Source organism: Bos grunniens, chromosome 5, assembly GCF_055505025.1.
Source record: "Bos grunniens cultivar Pamir isolate PY7600 chromosome 5, Bosgru_T2T1.0, whole genome shotgun sequence".
Classification (NCBI taxonomy): Eukaryota; Metazoa; Chordata; class Mammalia; order Artiodactyla; family Bovidae; genus Bos; species Bos grunniens.
In genome coordinates, this window is record NC_141169.1 from 66063771 (window position 1) to 66084176 (window position 20406).

At 38.9% G+C, this 20406-nt stretch overlaps 1 protein-coding gene and 1 pseudogene across 4 annotated transcripts in view; both read right to left on the reverse strand.

Annotated features, from left to right (window-relative positions):
• SLC5A8 (solute carrier family 5 member 8) overlaps window positions 1-20406 on the reverse strand; it is a 70621-nt gene that overhangs the window by 26796 nt on the left and 23419 nt on the right. For 2 of the 4 annotated variants that reach the window (XR_015163983.1, XM_086400959.1), the window contains exons 6-8: window positions 17600-17740; window positions 2576-2705; window positions 703-791 (exon numbers count right to left, since the gene is read on the reverse strand). Coding sequence is in view for 3 of the 4 variants with exons in the window: in XM_086400959.1 (XP_086257085.1) it covers window positions 703-791; window positions 2576-2705; window positions 17600-17740 (360 nt within the window). In the remaining variant the exon portion in view is untranslated. Of the gene's footprint in view, window positions 1-702; window positions 792-2575; window positions 2706-4631; window positions 4964-9556; window positions 10070-17599; window positions 17741-20406 lie in introns of those variants that run through there. The other 2 variants (XM_086400960.1, XM_086400961.1) reach the window with 2 other exon arrangements.
• LOC147372298 (adhesion G protein-coupled receptor A3 pseudogene) lies at window positions 13225-15453 on the reverse strand (annotated as a pseudogene).

Sequence of the window (20406 nt, forward strand, 5' to 3'; positions counted from 1 at the left end):
CAGGCAAATCCATAGGCTTAATAGTGAGAAAGGATAATTTAATGTTGCTTCCATTTTGCAGTTAATCCTTATTATCCATGAAAGAATCTCTTAGACCATGCAGTATTACTATATAATGACTTTAAAGCACATTTTTCTTTATGCATAGAAAGGACTATCATAAGTCCTCACTAACATTCACTATAAATATTAATAATATTAATTTGCTGGATCTTCACTAACATATGTTGTACATGATAATAATAAGCATAACACAGGAACAAAGTACAATGAATAAGCTCAAACACAAAACAAGATTATTTGGACAGTATATTTTATTCAGCCTGTAATAGGAGATTTGTATTCTAAGTTTTCCATTTGACCATGCTTTAGTTACATTCATATTTCAAACTAAGACTGTAGGTCCTTATTTTTGACCATCAGCAAAACTTACCATCGACTGATTGTCATTACTGTGACTGTATGGGGTATGTGATGATGTTTTAGACAGTAGGGACTAAAGATAAAAGCAAAGACTTATGACAACAGACAGCCAACCCTCATAGGGGAGAGCAGACTGACAGAAAAGGAGACATGGAATAATTACCTATTTAGGGCCATTTGTGCCCATGTCCAAAATTCAACTTTATCCCCCCAAATATCCAATAATAAAAGAAACATCCCAAGAGGGAAAACTTGTATTATTAGAGTCCTAGTTCATACCTTAATGTTCCACTGTAAGCACAGGCCACAAAAAGTCCAGGAAGTCCCGGATAATCTTGCAGAATGTCCAGTACCAAGTAAGGCATGAGCTGAAAAATTCCAAAACTTACTCTTGAATACTATTGGCTATGAAATAAAATTAATTAACATCTCATTTACCTTGTGGTATTCAAGAACTAAAGGAAGATATTCCACACAACTGAAATGTCCAAATATGAAAAATTAAACTCTTTACCTGCTAACATTTAAATCAAAGAATAGAATAGTAGTTAAGGGTACAGGCTCTGGATTCAGACAGATGTGGCTTTTGTTATTTAGTTTCTCTGAGCCTCAGTTTCCTCATCTGTAAAATAGGAATAATAATCCTAACCTCACAGAGTTGCTATTAAACTTAAATTAGATCATCTATGTAAGTTCTTAGTATTGAACACAGAATATAGTAAAGGCTCAGTAATAGGCAGCTGTTCTCACGTATTGGAATAACAAATCAATTTAAAGGAAATATTTTTACATACTTCTGTGCTTAAGTAAGAATGACTCAAGTTTATACCTGTGAACTTCAATCACTATTCGGGATTGAAAATGTAATTAGAGCTGCTTATACAGTTGACCCTTGGACAAAATGAGTTTGAATTGTGTGGGTCTGCTTATATGCGGATTTTTTTTAATATAGAAAAATATACATGTAGAACATCATATGCATGACTTTGTTGAAGTGGATAACCTATCCTTACACAGGTATGGCATGAGTGATATTTAATATGAAAACAACATGTTAGGGTTTTTTTTTACTGTCTTATTACTGATTTCAAAGAATTGTTTTACTGCACAGTATGTCTCTCTCTAATAACTGCAGAAACTGCAACAACCAATCATCACAAGTAAGTGATTTTTAAAAAAACACACAACAATGCTTCTAACACTATATTATGAATATGACTATTATACTGTATGCCATCAAGACTTTATAACAATTCATTCATTAGGGTATAGGCTAGGCTAGCATGAAGTAATCATATCAATTACACTAGATTACAAATAGCTCAGTTGGTAAAGAATCTGCCTGTAGTGCAGGAGACCCCGGTTCAATTCCTGGGTCGGGAAGATGCAGTCAAGATGGGATAGGCTACCCACTCCAGTATTCTTGGGTTTCCCTTGCAGCTCAGCTGGTAAAGAATCTGCCTGCAATGTGGGAGACCAGGATTTGATTCCTGGGTTGGGAAGATCCCCTGGAGATGGGAAAGGCTACCCACTCCAGTATTCTGACCTGGACAATTCCTTGGGGTCACAAAGAGTCAGAGATGACTGAGCAACTTTCACTTTCACAAATTAAGCAATCATATTGCAGCTTCTTTGTCAATGCATGAACTGCCTTGAAAATTTTTCCAGGTATTTCCATATATTTTTCTATTATTTATTTATTTTCAGCACCGTGTCTTTGTTAGGGCACTTGGGCTTTCTCTAGCTGCAGTGAGAGGGGGCCGCTCTCTGATCGCAGTGTGCAGGTTTCTCATTGCAGTGGCTTTTCTTGTTATAGAGCACGGGCTCCAGTAGTTGTGGCACACAGGCTTAGTTGCTCTGCAGCATATGGGATCATCCTGGGACCAGGGATAGAACCCGTGTCCCCTGCACTGGGAGGCAGATCCTTCACCCTGGACCACCAGGGAAATCTCTCAGTACTGTAATATTGGAAGTAGCATTCTTCATTCTTGTTATGTCTGCTAAAATAAAATTTTCCAAATGCTTTATAGAAACTAAAAATGAATAATGTGCCTATTTGCTAGTACTTTACAAGAACATGAACACTGTCTCCTCCCAGCTAATAAACTTTGGGAACGTCATTACTGCATGTAAGAAAGACATAGTACTGGACCTGGTCTGGTGCAGACACTTTCTTGGCTGTCCAAGGATCACAGTCATGGTACCTGGAGTAGAGGGCAAGCCCACAAAGCACTGAGCAGACAAGGATCACCCAGAGTCCCAGGAGATTGATGTAGAGAGACCTAATGAAGTGAAAACAAACAAGTAAATGACAATTTTAATTTCCATCTCAAAGATGAGGAAAATTGTGAAACAGAAGAGACTTTCATGATTATATTCAATAGACATGCATTCTCTTTTGGGTGTCAAAATTGCTACTTCTTTTATTCTGGCCTAACCTTCTGTTTATGAGGTCAATAAACACTGTATTTGGAAATATTTGGAGTATATGGGGTTTTGCCACTGAATGAATGTATCCTCCTGGTCAGAGTTCCATGGGCGTTATTAGCTTCATAATGTTTACACTACTTTGGGCTTCCCTGGTGGCTCAGTAGTAAAGAGTCCAACTATCAATGCAGAAGATGTAGGTTCCATCCTTGAAGATGGAAGATCCCTGGAGAAGGAAATGGCAACCCACTCCAGTATTCTTGCCTGGGAAATACCACAGACAGAGGAGCCTGGTGGGCTACAGTCCATAGGGTTGCAAACAAGTCAGATATGACTTAGTGACTGAAGAACAACTGTAACAAAATTACACTACTTCAGGACCTTTTGTCACGAAATAGAGACTTTAATAGTCAACAGAGCAGTGACTTATTCATTTTCCCTTTGCTTGACATTGTTAGCATCTACACAGCAACTCACCATAGTTGTTAAATGTGGTTTGTGATGCCATCCATTAAATAGGAAAGGCAAACCTGCATTCCTAGACAGGTATCTTCCAAAATAATGTTCAGCATTTCAATACATGGTATGTGCTCCAGTAGAATGTAAAGATTTCTATAATAGCACTGGAGTCAGTCCTGAGCATAAATCTTAGCTCTACCATATGTGACATTGGGCAAGTAAATTAACCTCTCTGATCCTCAGTTTCTTCATTGACAGCTAGAAATAACAATGCATACCTCACTGAGTTATATGTAAGACTAAATAAAATAGTGTCTATCATGTAACACAATAGCATGTAATAACCACTTGTTAAATGGAATTTAGTGATATTACTAGTGTTAGTATCACTGAATGCTATGTCTTATCAGGGAAGCCCTATTTTAATAAGCAGTTGATAACAAATATTTCTCCCACTAAGGTAGCTACGTTTTTTTCCCCCCAAGGGTACTATAGTGGACACCTGGACTGAAGAGAGGTGCCCACACCACCACCAACTCTTATCTCCTTCCCCAGGGCAGCCTGCACAAAATGATGACTAGATTCAGAGGTTTAAAGGCTGAGTTCCCTCAAGCCAACCTGGAACAGCCTGAAGGGTCCTCTCAGCTCTAAAGCTCCTGTTGAGGCCTCTGTTGAGGCTGCATTTCAGTCTACCTTCTCCCTCTGGCCAATCTCCCCTTCCTTCACTTCTACAGTGGTAATTCCCTAGGAGACTCTGGCATGCTAACCTCCATCTCAAAGTCTGCTTCCAGGAGAACCTAACCTGCAAGAAGTCCCAAACAACAGATTGCTAGTCTTTTCCCTTGATTGACTACATTCACTGTGTGTTTTGTTACTGCCTAATGAGTTATGGATAACCAACAAGAATCTACTGTATAGCACAGGGAACTCTGCTCAATACTTTGCAACAAGCTAAACGGTAAAAGAATTTGAAAAATAATAGATACATGTATAATTGAGTCATTTTGCTATATCATCAGGGAATGTTTAACAGGAGGATTCCTACGTGCTGTTTCTCACAAGTCCTTTGTTTCTTTTTAAGTGGAACAGCACGCTGCTCCCAGGAACTGAGGTCATTGTGTGAGACAGGCTTGAATCTCCTCTTTATGGCAAAACTACTTAGTCTTGATCCCCTTTCTTGAGACGTGACCATTATTAATGGTCCCGACCTTGTGACCATTACTAATCCCTTGTTCCCGTGGTGACAGTTGCTGTACATTTGGTTTTCTGATCTTTATCATTGTCGAAAGAAACTTCTTGTACCACAGCCTTTATATACTCACAGAGAAATCATTAAAGCACCTTTGCTCCATCAGAGCTTGCGACCCCGTGTCTGTCTTTCTCTCTCTCTCTCCTCGGCTGATTCTTTGGAGCGCAGAGACCCGTCTTGCTCACTCTCCTGCCCAGGCTTCTAAGAAGGCGCCCTGTGCCTTCACCCTCCTCAAGACAGAGCCTGGTGCCTTCGTGAGAGATGCAAGTCCTGTGTCAAGGGCTTTATTGGTTTTCTGCGTAAACCAGAGAGTATCAGCCTCTCTCTCTTTCACTTTCTTATCATCGCCTCCTCCAGACCGCCAGGTCCTGGTCCATTAAAGGACCCCAACAAGTGGCGCCCCAGAACAGGGACTCTGGTATACGTGGCATTTCGGTCGGAGGGACTCAGGACCTATTGAGGTCAGGACCTATTGAGGTCGGTAAGTACTAAGATATGGGTCAAACGGCTGGAAAGCACAATCATTTCTCTACTTTACTTCACCGTTTGTTTAAAGCTCAGACAGAACACTTATTGCACGTATATGAATTAGATGATGAAACTTTACAAAAGGCCCAATTAGAACAACATAAAATATTTCAAAATTTTCTTACTAGCCCTGCCCCGGCTGTTCCATTTGCTCCTCCTCTGCCAACAGGTGCAACTCCAAAAGTCTCTCCTTTGTTGGAACCTAGTGAAAGTTATGCTAATTTTTTTTTGCTAGATTAGAAACTGCTATTTCCCATACTGTAATCAGAGAAGAAACCAAGAAACAGCTAGAGAAATTACTTGCTTATGAGAATGCAAATCAGGAATATCAAAGAGCTATCGCTGCACTTCATGAGACTGAGGCTATTATTGATTATTTGAAGGCTTGTCACAATCTAGGATCAGAAACTCAAAAGATGCAAAGATAGCTAAAACAATGGCTACTGCCTTTAAAAAGGGAAATGAAGGATGCTTTACATATGAAGATAAAAACCATTTAAAAGGGTACTGCCCTAAGAAGGCTAATAAAAAACCTCCAAGAATTCGCCCTCACTGCGATAGAGGAATGCATTCGGCCAAAGATTGTAAATTTAAATTTGATATTGATGGAAAACCTATTCCAGGGAACTCCAAACAGGGGACCCCCCCAGGTCCCCTACAACAAAAACCAGGGGCAAATTCTATCTTTTCCCTCAAACCCTCAACATCTGGCAATGCTACTGTTAATATACTGGCCCTAGATGATTTTTTCCTTTACCCTTAAGCAGTCCCTTCTAGAGTGCCTACCGGACTTCTTGGACCCCTGCCCCCACAAACCTTCAATCTTTTATTTGGCCGATCTAGTTTGGCTTCTAAAGGAATTACTGTTCACCCTGGAATAATTGATTCGAATTATAAAGGAGAGATTCAAATTATGATATAATCTCAGATTCTATGGCAATTCAAAAAGGGGGACAAAATTGCTCAATTACTTCTTTTGCCTTACATTTCTATTAACTCTTCTAATAATGTACAGACAGGCAGATTCAGCAATACAGATCAAAAACAATTCTTATGGACATCATTGGTATCTGAATATGCCCAACCAAATATAAATATCAAAATTAATAATAAAAGATTTTCTGGTCTCCTCGACACTGGATCTAGTATTACTATTATTTCCAAACACTTATGGCCCAAATCTTGGCCTATACAAAAGGTCTCTTGCCAAATTGCAGGAATTTCTCAAACCAAAATACAAGAAATTTATCAAAACGTTTAGATCTACCCATATGAAGGGCCAAAAGGCCAACCTACAACATTAAGACCTTATGTGATAAATGCACCCTTAATCTAAGAGAAAGAGACTTACTTATGCAATGGCAAACACAGATATACATTCCACATTTTTCCTAGGGGCCACTGCTCATTTAACAAACAAAGCAATTATTAAAATAACTTGGAAGAACAACGAGCCTATTTGGACAGAGCAATGGCCCCTTACGAAAGATAAATTACAGGCTACTAAAGGACTTACAGACACACAATTAGAATTGAAACATATCAAGGAATCTTACTCTCTTTAGAACTCTCCTATTTTTATTATAAAGAAGAAATCTAACAAATGGTATCTCTTAACAGACCTTAGAAAAGTTATTGCATCTATGAAACCTATAGATGCATTATAACCAGGGATCCTATTACCTACTACTATTCCTCAAAACTGGCACATTATTATTACTGATTTATAAGATTGCTTTTTTAATATACCTTTACACTCTTTAGACCGGGAGAAATTCACTTTCTTCCTTATCCTAATCACACCGGGCCTCATAAAAGATTTCAACAGACTATGTTACCTCAAGGTATGCTTAACAATCCTAATATTTGTCAAAATTTTACATCCAAGGCTTTACTTCCTATATGACAGCTATTCCCTCATGCATATATCATTAATAATATACTGTAACTACAAAAGGGAGAAATGATATTTTTGACACTGAATGGCCATGATATTCTTTAGACTCCAGAGAAAACTGATTAAAGTAAAATCTTTTTTGAAATTGCAAAACCGATTCTTCTTACACATGCAGTTAGGAAAAGGTTAACTTGTTAAAATACTTTTTTGGAGCTCCAATTCTGCCTGGGAAACAAAAACAAGCCTAAGAAAAAACCAAAAATTAACTCTTATCATGTCCTTGGGATTCACAGCCCACTCGATCTAGGACTCCAGCCAAAAATGAATTGGTGGAATTAAAAAAAAAAATTAAATTAAATTAAAAAAATTAAAAATAAAACAAAAAGATATTTTAAATTTCAAGTGGAAAACTATGCCTATCTATCTAAAATTATCTATGTCTCATTATATGTCTTTGTTTTTGGATAATATGGAGTTAATAAGCTGTATTTAAATTCAAGTTAACATGAACTGAAAAATATTCAATATTAAATATAACGTTTATTTAAATATAAATATATAATTTAAATATAATTGCTAATCTAATTAAGACATGTCTTAAATCATCAACATTATGTAATACTTTTATTATGCTTAGGTTTAAGGTAAACTAAATTTGCCAACAAAAAGGTACCTCTTTATATATATATATAAATATATAAATGAAATAAAAACTTTTAGATAAACTCTATTAAAATAATTATATTTTAAATAAAATAATCTATTATTTTAATCTGTTATTATAATCTAAAATAATCTCTTAAGATTGGGGTAATTTAAATTCTAGAGTTGTACTAAACTATTTAATAAAAGTTTATTAAATAACTAGGTCATTTCCAAATGAAATAAGATTTTAAAACATTAATTACTGAACACTAACTTCCTCTTACAAAAACTTTTTCTTACAGAAAAACTAAAGAGATTTTAAACTATTAATAAATATATATATTATATAAAATAAATAAATATAATATATAATATAATAAATATATTCACCCATCTATAAAAATACTAACATACAAGACACTTCATAGTTGCTAAAGAAAAATAAGATATACGCTTTTAATAAAAAGATATAAGAAATGGCAAATAAGATGATGAATACAAAAATATAAACAGAGTTTATGACAAATGAAAGAAAATTTTATGACAAATGGATTTAACTCATTACCCTGAACTTTCTTCCTCTTCCTTCTTACATGTCTCAATCAATACAAATTCTTCTTTTATAGGGGCCACACCTCTCCAAGGTGAAACTACAGAACGTTATAACCCACTTATTACCTTACTTTGCAATAATGAGAATTGCCTAATGCTATAAAAACAGACAATGGCCCTACCTATATTTCTAAACAATTCAAACAATTTTTACATTCATTCTGTATTAAACAGATTACAAACATTCCTTATAATCCACAAACACAAGACATAATTAAACAAACACATTACACACTGTAACTACAAATAGAAAATTAAATAAAGAAAAATACACAGGAACACTTTTATCTTCCTTATCCAGAGCTGACTTTTTACTAGATTCTGACGCAATATATTTTTTAAGCCTATAACTACTGTTAATATAGCTTTATTTCTATTTCCAGTCTGTAAGATTCTTAAAATAAAATAACATCAACTTCAATGCCTGTTTCACAATACAAAACAAAAACAACATAAAAAGGATACCATTTGCCAAATTAGTTATTTGTTCCTAAGAATATCAAAAGTGCAAAATATTCACCTTCTTTTCAGGTCTGTCTTGAAAGTATAATCATCTTCCTTGACACACTGAACAGAGAGATTTAACAGCTGCCACGCTGCATTTCTTTTCCAAGGACAAGGTCAAATATATTTGGATATGAACAGCATTTCATTTATCAAGTTGTTCTGCAACAACTTTCAATAATTTCACTTAGGAAAAAATATTTGAATGTTTGCTCCTAATCCTTTGCCCCAAATAACAGAAACCACTTCAAACAGTCAGATCCCTTTTTTTTTTAATATCAGGAAAAACGTATATACTGAATGAAGAGAAAATCAACCCATTAATTCAAAACCACAGCCAAATACCAGTCCCAAACAGATTTCTAGATGATTTTTTTTTCTTTTGGACTGAAATATTTCCTAAGAATGTTTTCATCATTATTGCTTTCCTTTCTTTCTATAACTATTTTTAATATAGCTTTATTTATTTTAAATTTTTAAAACTTACCGCAAGGAGATATTTTGACAAAAGCAGAAAAATATTTTGAAACATTAAAGGACACCTCCTTTCCTTTGCCCATTTGATATCAAGACAGGTTAACTAATCTATGGAAATCTAAGAAACTAATCTTACAGGGAAAGGGATATGCTTCTATTTCTCCAGATGGATCCAACGAACTCATATAACTTCCTCTTCAGAAGATTCAACTTAAGGCGGCCCCCAACATCCAGACTAGAAATGATACAACAAAAACCTCAGGAGGAAGGAATTCCAATACAAGCCATGGCGACTTTAAAAATTTCCAAAAAACACCACACTCAACGTCATCTACCTTATGATCTCTCTGCTGCTGCTGCTGCTGCTAGGTCGCTTCAGTCGTGTCCGACTCTGTGCGACCCCATAGACGGCAGCCCACCAGGCTCCCCCGTCCCTGGGATTGTCCAGGCAAGAACACTGGAGTGGGTTGCCATTTCCTTCTCCAATGCATGAAAGTGAAAAGTGAAAGTGAAGTCGCTCAGTCGTGCCTGACTCTTCGCGACCCATGGACTGCAGCCTACCAGGCTCCTCCGACCATGGGATTTTCCAGGCAACAGTACTGGAGTGGGATGCCATTAGCTTCTCCGTACTTGGGGACAGATAAAAACCCTTACTAATCAAACGGAAAATCTGATTTCTCAACAAGGAATGCCTCGGAATCCTGAAAATATTTTTTTTCACTATGCTTGCTTTGCTTGCTTTTGCTTCCCCTACTCAGGCTGACTTGATTGATTACACTTAATGGACTTATGTACCTAGCCCCCAATGACTCAACACATATGCCCCTCCTTGGAACTTGGAGGGGCCCTCTCATCCTGAAAAAGAAGAAAAACTAATTAATATCTCTCTGGGTTATGAAGTCCTTCCTTTGTATATGGGCCCAACAGAATTATGCATAAATGTTAGCCGACAAACTTGGGCTTTCACCCTGCCTCTAAAAGAGGACTTTCGGATACTGCTTGGATTACTTACTACCCTTTCTTTGTCCGTGAACCATGTGTATACTACTGAAACTTTAGGGAAAGAGTTAAGGAAAGAACAAAGAACACTATGTAAAGGGTTTACTAACAAGAACTTTAAATATATTCCTGTTCACTGGGACAAATGTCAGGCCAAATCAGGAAAATTAATGTTTATGGTTAATCATACAATTGTTGATTGGGGACCCCAAAGTATATGGTTATCTAACTGCTCAAATGATATTAACAACATTCTGTATGATTATGTTACTCAAATAACATAGAAGGTTACTAATACTACAATGGAACATTACCATGACAGAGGACTTCTTGGGTGACTTGATGGTGGAATGGCCTCCCCGCTCGTCCTCGAATTGTCCTTGATAAACAGATTGGGCCTAAACAATGAGACACCTGGAAACTTGCTGCAAGCACCGAGGATCTTAGGACTTGGACTGGACATTTCACAGGGAGCAATCATAGTCATAGAAACTATTTCTTTCATTATAATCAATCATATTTTATACAAGCCTATGTTCCACTTCCTTTTGTTGTAGCTATAGGAAATTTACAATTCAATAAGACTTTACGTTCTGTAACTTGCATAAATTGTAAATTATATACTTGTCTTAACTTCTCTATTTCCTTGAGAAATGACTCCCTTTTGATTCTTCGATCTCGACATAATCCGTGGTTACCAATAAATCTCCAGCGGCCCTGAGAAGAAGGTCCCATGGCTGGACTTGCTTCCCAGTTACTTACTAAATTGCTCCAACGATCTAAATGATTCATTGGATGGCTGATTTTTGGCATTTGGGGATTAACATCTATTCGCACCACTGCTGCTATCACTGGTGTTGTTTTACAAACCTCAATTCAAACACATAATTTTATTCAAAATTGGACTAAAGATGCCCATACTATGCAGGCCACTTAGGCTCAGATAGATGAGGATATGCAAGATGAAATACAGGAACTAAAAACAGCTATCAGATGGGTTGGAGATCAATTAATAGATGTACAAAAACAGGTGATGCTAAAATATGATTGGAATTCTACTCAATTTTGTGTTACTCCTGTTCATTTCAATAATAATGCCTACAACTAGGAACAAATCAAATTTCATTTACAAAACATACATGAAAATGTCTCTCTGAATGTACAAATATTACAAAAAGACATATTTGAAACCTTTTCTAATAATCTGCCCTCTTCCACTAATTTGAAAACTTTAGCTGAACAACTAGCTGATCAATTATCTGGGCTAGACCCACACAGATGGTTTCAAAGCATTACTCACAGCATCGGGTCTAAAACTGTAATTTTGGTGATTGTCTTAACAATTATATTTGTCATCTACCGTTGCCAAGATTCATGCTAAGATTGTTAAAACTAAACAAACTCTAATGGTCAGAACTCTTTTTACAAATATTATAAATAAATAAGGGGGAATTGTCAGGGAATGTTTAACAGGAGGATTCCTACGTGCTGTTTCTCACAAGTCCTTTGTTTCTTTTTAAGTGGAACAGCACGCTGCTCCCAGGAACTGAGGTCATTGTGTGAGACAGGCTTGAATCTCCTCTTTATGGCAAAACTACTTAGTCTTGATCCCCTTTCTTGAGACGTGACCATTATTAATGGTCCCGACCTTGTGACCATTATTAATCCCTTGTTCCCGTGGTGACAGTTGCTGTACATTTGGTTTTCTGATCTTTAGCATTGTCGAAAGAAACTTCTTGTACCACAGCCTTTATATATATACTCACAGAGAAATCATTAAAGCATCTTTGCTCCATCGGAGCTTGGGACCCTGTGTCTGTCTTTCTCTCTCTCTCTCTCTCCTCGGCTGATTTTTTGGAGCGCAGAGACCCGTCTTGCTCACTCTCCTGCCCGGGCTTCTAAGACTCTCTCGAGAAGGCACCCTGTGGTATAAGCCCCCTAGAGAGGGAGCCCGGTGCCTTCATGAGAGATGCAAGTCCTGTGTCAAGGGCTTTATTGGTTTTCTGCATAAACCAGGGAGTATCAGCCTCTCTCTCTCTTTCACTTTCTTATTGTCGCCTCCAGACCACCAGGTCCCAGTCCATTAAAGGACCCCAACACTATATACCTGAAACTAAAACAACATTGTTAATATACTCCAACATAAAAATGTTTTAAAAAATTAAAAGTAGTATAACTATATGTCATCTCCAAATCACCAGAAATATACCCAGACACTTTCCTACTAGTCACCATACCTCATTTATATATGAGTTAATATCTTATTTTATTGTTTTATGTTACTTTAATGCCAGTCAGATAGACCACTTATCAACATCTGATACTATATCCAGTCAATCAGTGTCAGTAGGTCTTGACTCTTTGGCTGGGGTTCATTCTTTCCATGGAGCCAATATTAGAAACTCAGGGAGAAAATGGTTCCCCTGAGTTCTTATTAAAGAGACCATTGGACTATTTGGAAGGAAATTGTTTTCTACTAAGAAAGCTCTGATGCTATTCTTTTAGTTATAAAATTGGGCTTTTTGAGCTCCATATTCTCAAAGAAACATGTTCCCAAAGAAGAGCCTGTGCACAATTACTTTGGGAGGGGCATCAGCTCTAATGTGGATGGATTACTGGATATATAAATTATATTTCTTTAAAGTGTCTTAAAATATCAGCATTCCTATGCTCACTTTTGGGGGATTCCATATCCAGTTACTATACTCATATTGATATAGATCTTTCATTGTGAAATTTACCAAACATAGATAATGTCTAAACCAACTTACTCTCAAATGTTTATATCTGACATCACATATTTTTTTTTGACACAATGGCAAACACCTATTTACTGTATTAAATACAAGCCTGAAATGTTAAATAGATATTACAGATTTCAAGAAAATTACATTTCAGATTCCCAAAATGTCTTGCTGGTGCTTTGACAACTGAAACATTGTTTTAGAGGCTTTTTCTAAAATTCATAAAAAAGCAACACTTGGGGGATACAAAATACCCAAAATCCAAAACTTAAAAGTTTATTCAAAATTCTTTTGAATCCCTATGGTGGCTGTAAACAGTCTGCTTTTACATGTTCATAGCTTAAAGGAATGTGACTATCACAGTTAATATGGATTTCTTGCCCAGGAAGCCCACCAACTCTACACAGTAGTTTCGTGTTTCCATAACCCAGTCCTCACATTGCCAGTGCTATCTGTACCCAGCAAGGGTCCCTCCTGCCCACTGCTTTTGACTGGTCCATTATGAATGGCCAAGTTCAGGCCATAAAACTTCTGCTGACTTTCAAGTTCAACTACAGTTGGCTTCCTTACTGCATCTTTTTTTACTACTAGTTGAAACAGGCTTTTCAAAATTCCTGCTGCTTTTGGGAAGCGTGCTACAGGCATCACTGCTATCTTGCTGTGTGTGTGTTGGGGGGGTGGGGAGAGTTGTACTGTCTCTCTCTGTAGGCTAAGTACACTCTCCGACTCCAAGAGTGTACTTCATTACTGCCCAGCGGACTTTTCGGCAGGCCATTCTGCACACTGCCTTCCATAGGCGTATTCTCTGAGGACCGTGAGTCTACTGGCCCAGTGCCCTTTACTTCTGTTTTTATGATGGCAGCTTGGGTGCACATTTGTTCGAAATGGAACTTCTAAAGGCACCACATGCATTTTAATATCGTTGTCCATTGAATGTTCTTCAGACTATTATCGAGCTGAGGCATGGCATTCAAAGGTAGGGAACTGGTGTGGCACTGGGCCGCAGCAGCCTGCAAGGTGGTTAATTTGCAGCCCTGGGTGGAGTTTTTGAAGCTCGAAGCACTCTTGTTTGTGCATGAAGATTCTGCGCTGCTGTTGGTGTACTTGGGAGCTTCCCCACTCAGCCCGCTGGAGCTGGGGGGCTGCATGTTGACCTGGACTGAATAGGCGCTCCATCCTGGGCAGCAAGTCATGATCCATGCGAGCTAGACATCCACCCTGTTGACACAATGGTGAATCAAGCACGATGAACGCACTGAGGCTCAAACACGTGGCTCCAAATAAGAAGCTAAAAACCAAGTCCAAAGGGTAATACAAAGAAACAGCCAAGGCCCCAAACATCCACAGGGCGACATACAAGAGCAAGGTAAGGTTGGCCCCCAGAAGCTGAGCATGGAAGGTGTGTTCGTTTTCCAGAGCTGATGTGGAAATCAGGGACAGAGACATGGAGTCCTGATAACTGACTTCTCCATTTTCATTGGCTGCCAGTCATTGCTGCTCCTCGGTGGGCTCCTTCAGCTCATATTTGCGCTCAGGGTGTCTTTTCAACTGAATAAATATGCTGAGAAAGTACATACAGTTTACAAAAGTGATGAAGCTGGCGGGCCCGTAGAAGGCTCCCAAGAAGGGTTCCCACGCCATCCAGCAATAGGGTGCATTTGGCCGACTGCGGTAATTCTTGATGTTTGCTGCTGCAGTGATGCCACAAACTATTATGGGTATACCACCACCTATCAGGTAGAACCTGAGCATTGGTCTTGGTGGAGGTGGCAGCTCATCAGGGTCCTGGCATCTTTTAGCTTTTTTAGTGACTTGTTTGTAGATGTTCCGAGCTGTCACTCCCACCCATAGTACTGTAGCAAGAGTGGAATAATGAAGAATTATTCCAACTGCTTGAAAGACGCTGGCATTTCTAGTTTGACTTATTCCCCCCACAAAGACCACACAGGTCAGAAAAATATGAAAGCACAAATTCACAAGCATGTGCCAGCCTTTGAGACTGATTCTAATCAAACTGTGCTGGTATATGTAACTGACGATGACCGCTAAGAGGCACAAGAGAAGAATAGCAGCAGTAGTGTAGACCACAGGGTGCAGGAGATGGGCTGCCTGGGTATAGAATTCGGATCCCGTCAGATCCATTAAAACTGCATAGTTACTAAGGGAGTAGCACTGAATGGTAGTGATATTTTCAACCGAATAGAGTATATGGCACCCATCTGACTTCCAGCCTCCTTGTCCATTCAGCAAATCGAAATTCCACTGGGCAGCCACAGCATCTGCTCCAAGTGCAATTCGACGCATTGTCACATTAACGGGGATGTGGTGGGTATCAATGTTCACACCATAGGGTGACCGTGCGGTTCGGCAGCCTGTCCGGGGGGAGGACCTGTGAGAGCTCCAGGCTGCTGCACACCACCTTGCCCTCGGCGGCTCCCGCCGCCCTCCCGGCCCCTCGGGGCCGCCCGTCGTGCTTGCAGCCCGGGGGCAGCGCCACTGCCCCGTCGCCCAGCAGTGCGAGCAGCGCCAGCGGCAGCAGCAGAAGGGGCGGCAGCAGCAGAAGGGGCGGCGGCGGGCGGCCCCGCAGGGGGCCGGGCAGCCGGCCGGGGCCTGCGGGCCAAGCGACGCAGCGCTGGCCTAGCGGGCCACCCCGGTGCCCCGGCAGACTGGAGCGCAGCGCGGGCCCCGCGGCGCCGGGAGTCTCGTGGTGGCCGGAGGACGCGCCCTCCTCGGCGCCGACACGCTCATTTGTCCGCAGCTACCGCGCTCGGCCTTCGGCGAGCCGCAGGGTCACGGCCGCGTGGGTCCCAGCGCCGCTCTACTGCCGGACGGGAGCGCCGCTGCTTCCTCCACCTCCTCCTCCCATCACGTATTTTTAATATCCTCCCTTAATACAAAAAGAATTACTACTCCTCCTACTTCAATCACCTTGTTACTCTTATAGTTTTAAAGCTTCAAAATGCCTGAAAGCCAACTCAGCCTTATTTATCAGTATTAAGAATGCTGGTCACCAGGTTTATCTGAGGCCTCCTGAGAAAAAACCAGCCACTGCTCACACTCTGCATAAGCCAAGATGGGCTGGAGACTCCCCTGACCATGCTCTCCTTCCGACCTCTGTACATGCATGTGCTAAGTCACTTCAGTAGTGTCTGACTCTTTGCCACCCCATGGACCGTAGCCTCTCAGGCTCCTCTGTGTACAAGATTTCCCAGGCCAGCATACTGGAGTGGGTTGCCATCTCCTACTCCAGGGGAACTCCCCGACCCAGGGATTGAACCCGCATCTTTTATGTCTCCTGCTTTGGCAGGCAGGTTCTTTACCACTAGTGCCACCTGGGAAGCCCTCCAGAGGGCTCATGATAAGAGGTCGGAAGCCAACCTCTGTGCTTTGGGCAAATCACTCTTCCTACCTGGAATGCTCTCCCATTCTTCTCCACCGGCCCACACATGGTCTTCCTTCAGGACCTGCCTGCTCAGCAGGAATCTCTCATTCATCCCTGCCTTCACATCCCAGGATTTGAGGTGGAAAAGGGAATTCACATTTACTGGATCCCTACCACATGCATGACAAACACCGTATTTTATAATTCCTCCACAAGATGTGTGATATGCTCATTGTATAAGTTTAGAAACTGAAGTTCAGAGAGTCTAAGAAACTCACCCCATTACTCAAGTAGCAAGTGTTAGAACCAGGTTATAAATCCATAACTGTGTCTGAATATAAAATGAAACAACACATCTGGCAGTACAATGCCCTAGAACATTTCCTCTACTGTTACATTGTTTCAGGGAACTGTTATACCTCTAGTGTTATTCCATTTTTCACATAGTTGCATATATTTTCCTAATTTGATGCTATGTTCCTTCATGATTGTTGTTCAGTTGCTAAATCATGTCCGACTCTTTGCAAGCCCACAGACTGCAGCACACCAGGCCTCCCTGTCCTTCGCTATCTTCCAGAGTTTGCTCAAACTCAGGTCCATTGTGTCGATGATGTCATCCAACCATCTTATCCTCTGTCCTTTATGATAAGAGCCACATGTTTATAATTTTTATTCCTTATATTTCCTTATAAAAACAGATACAAAATAAATGCCTATTTATTTGATAAGGTTTGTTTTACTTAATAATTGATATAAATTTTCCTTTGGCCACATCATGTGGCATGTGGGATCTTATTTCCCCAACCAGGGATCAAACCCTCACCCCTTGCTGTGGAAACACAGAGTCTTAACCATTGGACCACCAGGAGCACAGCACCACCCATCAGGAGAAAACTGAATTAAAGATTTGCTGAGTGTGGCCCTTCCCACAAGAGCAAGACCCAGTTTTCCCCACAGCCAGTCCCTCCATCAGGAAGCTTGCACAAGCCTCTTATCCTCATTCATCAGAATGCAGACAAAAGAAACAGGGGTACTTGATATAAATACTTTAAAATATCTGATTCAAAACATACAGTTAAAAAAAAAAAAAAACATACAGTACCACTTTGTTCTATGTGATCCTTTTGTAAGTATATCATTTATCTGTTAGAATTTCATGATACAAAAGACAAACTCCAGCAAAGCTTGACTTCTGAGCATCCATAAAGACAATTGACAGTTATTCACGATTCATATACCATAGTTTGGCTTACAATTTTGCCTGGAACCTGCTTTTACAGGAAATATATCTCTGCACTTGGGATTGGTTCACACCATAGATGCTGGTCCACGTGAAGGTTCCTCCTATAATAATCGTCCAGAATGTGTGTCTTTGCAAAGGGTTAGGATTAAAGCTAAATGAAAACAAACAGAAAACAAATTTGAACTCTCAGTAAACTATTACAGAAATCTTTCTAGAGTGTTTTGGAAGCAAGCAATGTATACTTACATAAATATAAACAAATATATATATATACACACACAAATATGTACAGATTGATTAAGTAATATAAAAGGCAGAAATATTTCTAACTTAAGTTCAGTGAAATAAAAAAATCGATACTTTCAGAGATTTGGAAATTCTGGATAGGACTGGGGCCAAAATGAATGTTTCAATTGTTGTGAACATTTATAGAAACTGTTCTCTCATGGCCACAGGAAATTATTTAAACAAGTCTGCCACGCTGTAATCAAAGAAGAGCATGAAGCTGAAGAAAGAGAGGGCAAGCAATTCCTAGGTACACTGGAGCAACAGATATGGTACTGAAATAAACATAATATCGACACATTTCATGTGTATATTTCCTCTCCCGGAACATTTATAGTCCCAGTTCTACTTTATATTCAAGCTGAAGAATTCAATTAATGCAGTTTAAAGGTTTTCATGTTTAAAACTACCATGTCATTATAACCATGTTCTTAAAATGTTGTGTGCACCATCTACATACTCATAGTTGAAAGTCACACTACGGCACTGAAACAAAATACAATTACAAAGAAAGATCAACTTCCACATTCAATACATCTTTTAATTCTTCTTACTGTATCATCTTGGAAGGAATGAGTCTGTTCATCTCTGATACACAATATAAGCTTGAAATTTTTCTGCAAAATTAGCTTTAATGGAAACATTCTCCATTTCTGAAATTCTGCAATTTCACTTCAAAGTTTATATTTGAGATCATTTGGGTAAAGTGCTACAATTTTATGTGTTTTCAGCATTCTAATGGAAAGATGAGAGCCTCTATTCCATTCTCTAATAGTTAATATCAAAGGCTAAGAGTTTCAAGGGTGTTGGCCCTTTCTCCCATAAAGAAAGTGGCTACTATACTAGCTAATAAACGTCAAGAGCTAAAGGGTTCTGTGAGTTACTGGAAGAAAGTAAGACAAGATTTAAAATACCCAATTTAGTGGTTTTGGTTTTGGCAATACAGAATACATATGCCAAATATAGACCATATGGAAAATATCAACACAAAATCCTTCTCTTCGTTTATCCTACCCAGAGCAGATTTATTGTCCACCATCATATTCTTAAAATATATTTGAATAACAAGGGATATACAGTAAGGTTTTTCATTATTCCTTAATTGTTGGAAACCTTGTAAGGGTCATAATAATGTCTAATCTTTTACTTTTTGGAATCTCTTACTGGTTATAAGTTATTATTTCAATGCAGCAATGTGTTTACCCTTTGTATAAACTGACAGTTATTTTGCAGAAAAATTGATTGACTCCATACCCTTTCCCCTCAACCTAGCTGACTGGGAAGAGATTTGGAAGTAATCCAGGTCTACCGAGTGGCCACTGGTTGTTTCTGCTTCTTGGTATCTATTCCCCACTCTTCTACCCACTCCAGTATTTTTGCCTGGAGAATCCCACGGACAGAGGAGACTGGTAAGCTACAGTCCATGGGGTCACAAGGAGTTGGACATGACTGAGAAATTAACACTTCTAGTAACAGCAACCTAGGTTTGCCTTGGGAAAATAACCATTTTTCCATTAAATAGTCTAAATGATGGTCAATCAAAATGTTCTACTCTGTCCTAGCTAATGGATGGAATCAAGCCTAAACTAGGCCAACTGGAGGCTCCATTTTCTTTAAAAATATTGAGAACAGTTGGAGTTGATTCACTGTAACTCATTCTTGCAAATTAAGACATTGACCCTGTCCAATTTCTAACTTTATTCTCAAACACTAACACTTTCTTTCAGATAACTAGAAGAGAGCCACCAAGTGTAAAGTGATTTTCTTTCCTTTTGCCAGTGATTTCAGCTTGCTTATCTCATAGCAGAGCTGCTTAAAAAGAAAATTAGCTGGTTCATGTCAAAATGAGCCCCCCTGCACATTGAACATGATGTATAAGGAAGACACTATCATTCCAAAAGATAAGTGTTTTAAATAGTCTGTTAAATTGTGTGATATATTTGTGATGAAATACCTAGTTTCTCCATTAGCCTTCTTTAAGAAAGTTGAATAGTTGTTGAAGACATTATATCATATTAATGCTGATACCTGAGGCATTGGCCATAACTTCTCCAGTCAATATTCTAGAAATAATATTTAATATTACATAATATACATTAAATAATATTCACATATAAAATACACACATATATAATAATAATATACTATTATTACAAGGGCCATATTAAAAGAGGAATTCTCTAGGCTGCTTGAAACAAAGAATTGTCAAAATGGAATCACTATCTTTTAGTGTTTTTCTCTTAAAAGGTTTCCTTTCCTTACCTCTCCACTATATGTTCCCTTCTCTCCCTACCCCTACCTTTCAACCTATCTCAGATTTTAATTTCTGGAAGAAATTACTCTTTTGTTATCAATCCCTTCTCAGGAGGAAGCACCATCCTTAGCACCATGTAACTAAGTACCACCCGACTGCTTCCACCCTTAAAGTGAAAACTTCTTACACTTTTATGTGCCAGCTTCAAATTTTTGTACCATGACTTTAATGGTTAGTTTGTTTTCTAATATAAATTTATTATTTCAGCCAAGAGACTT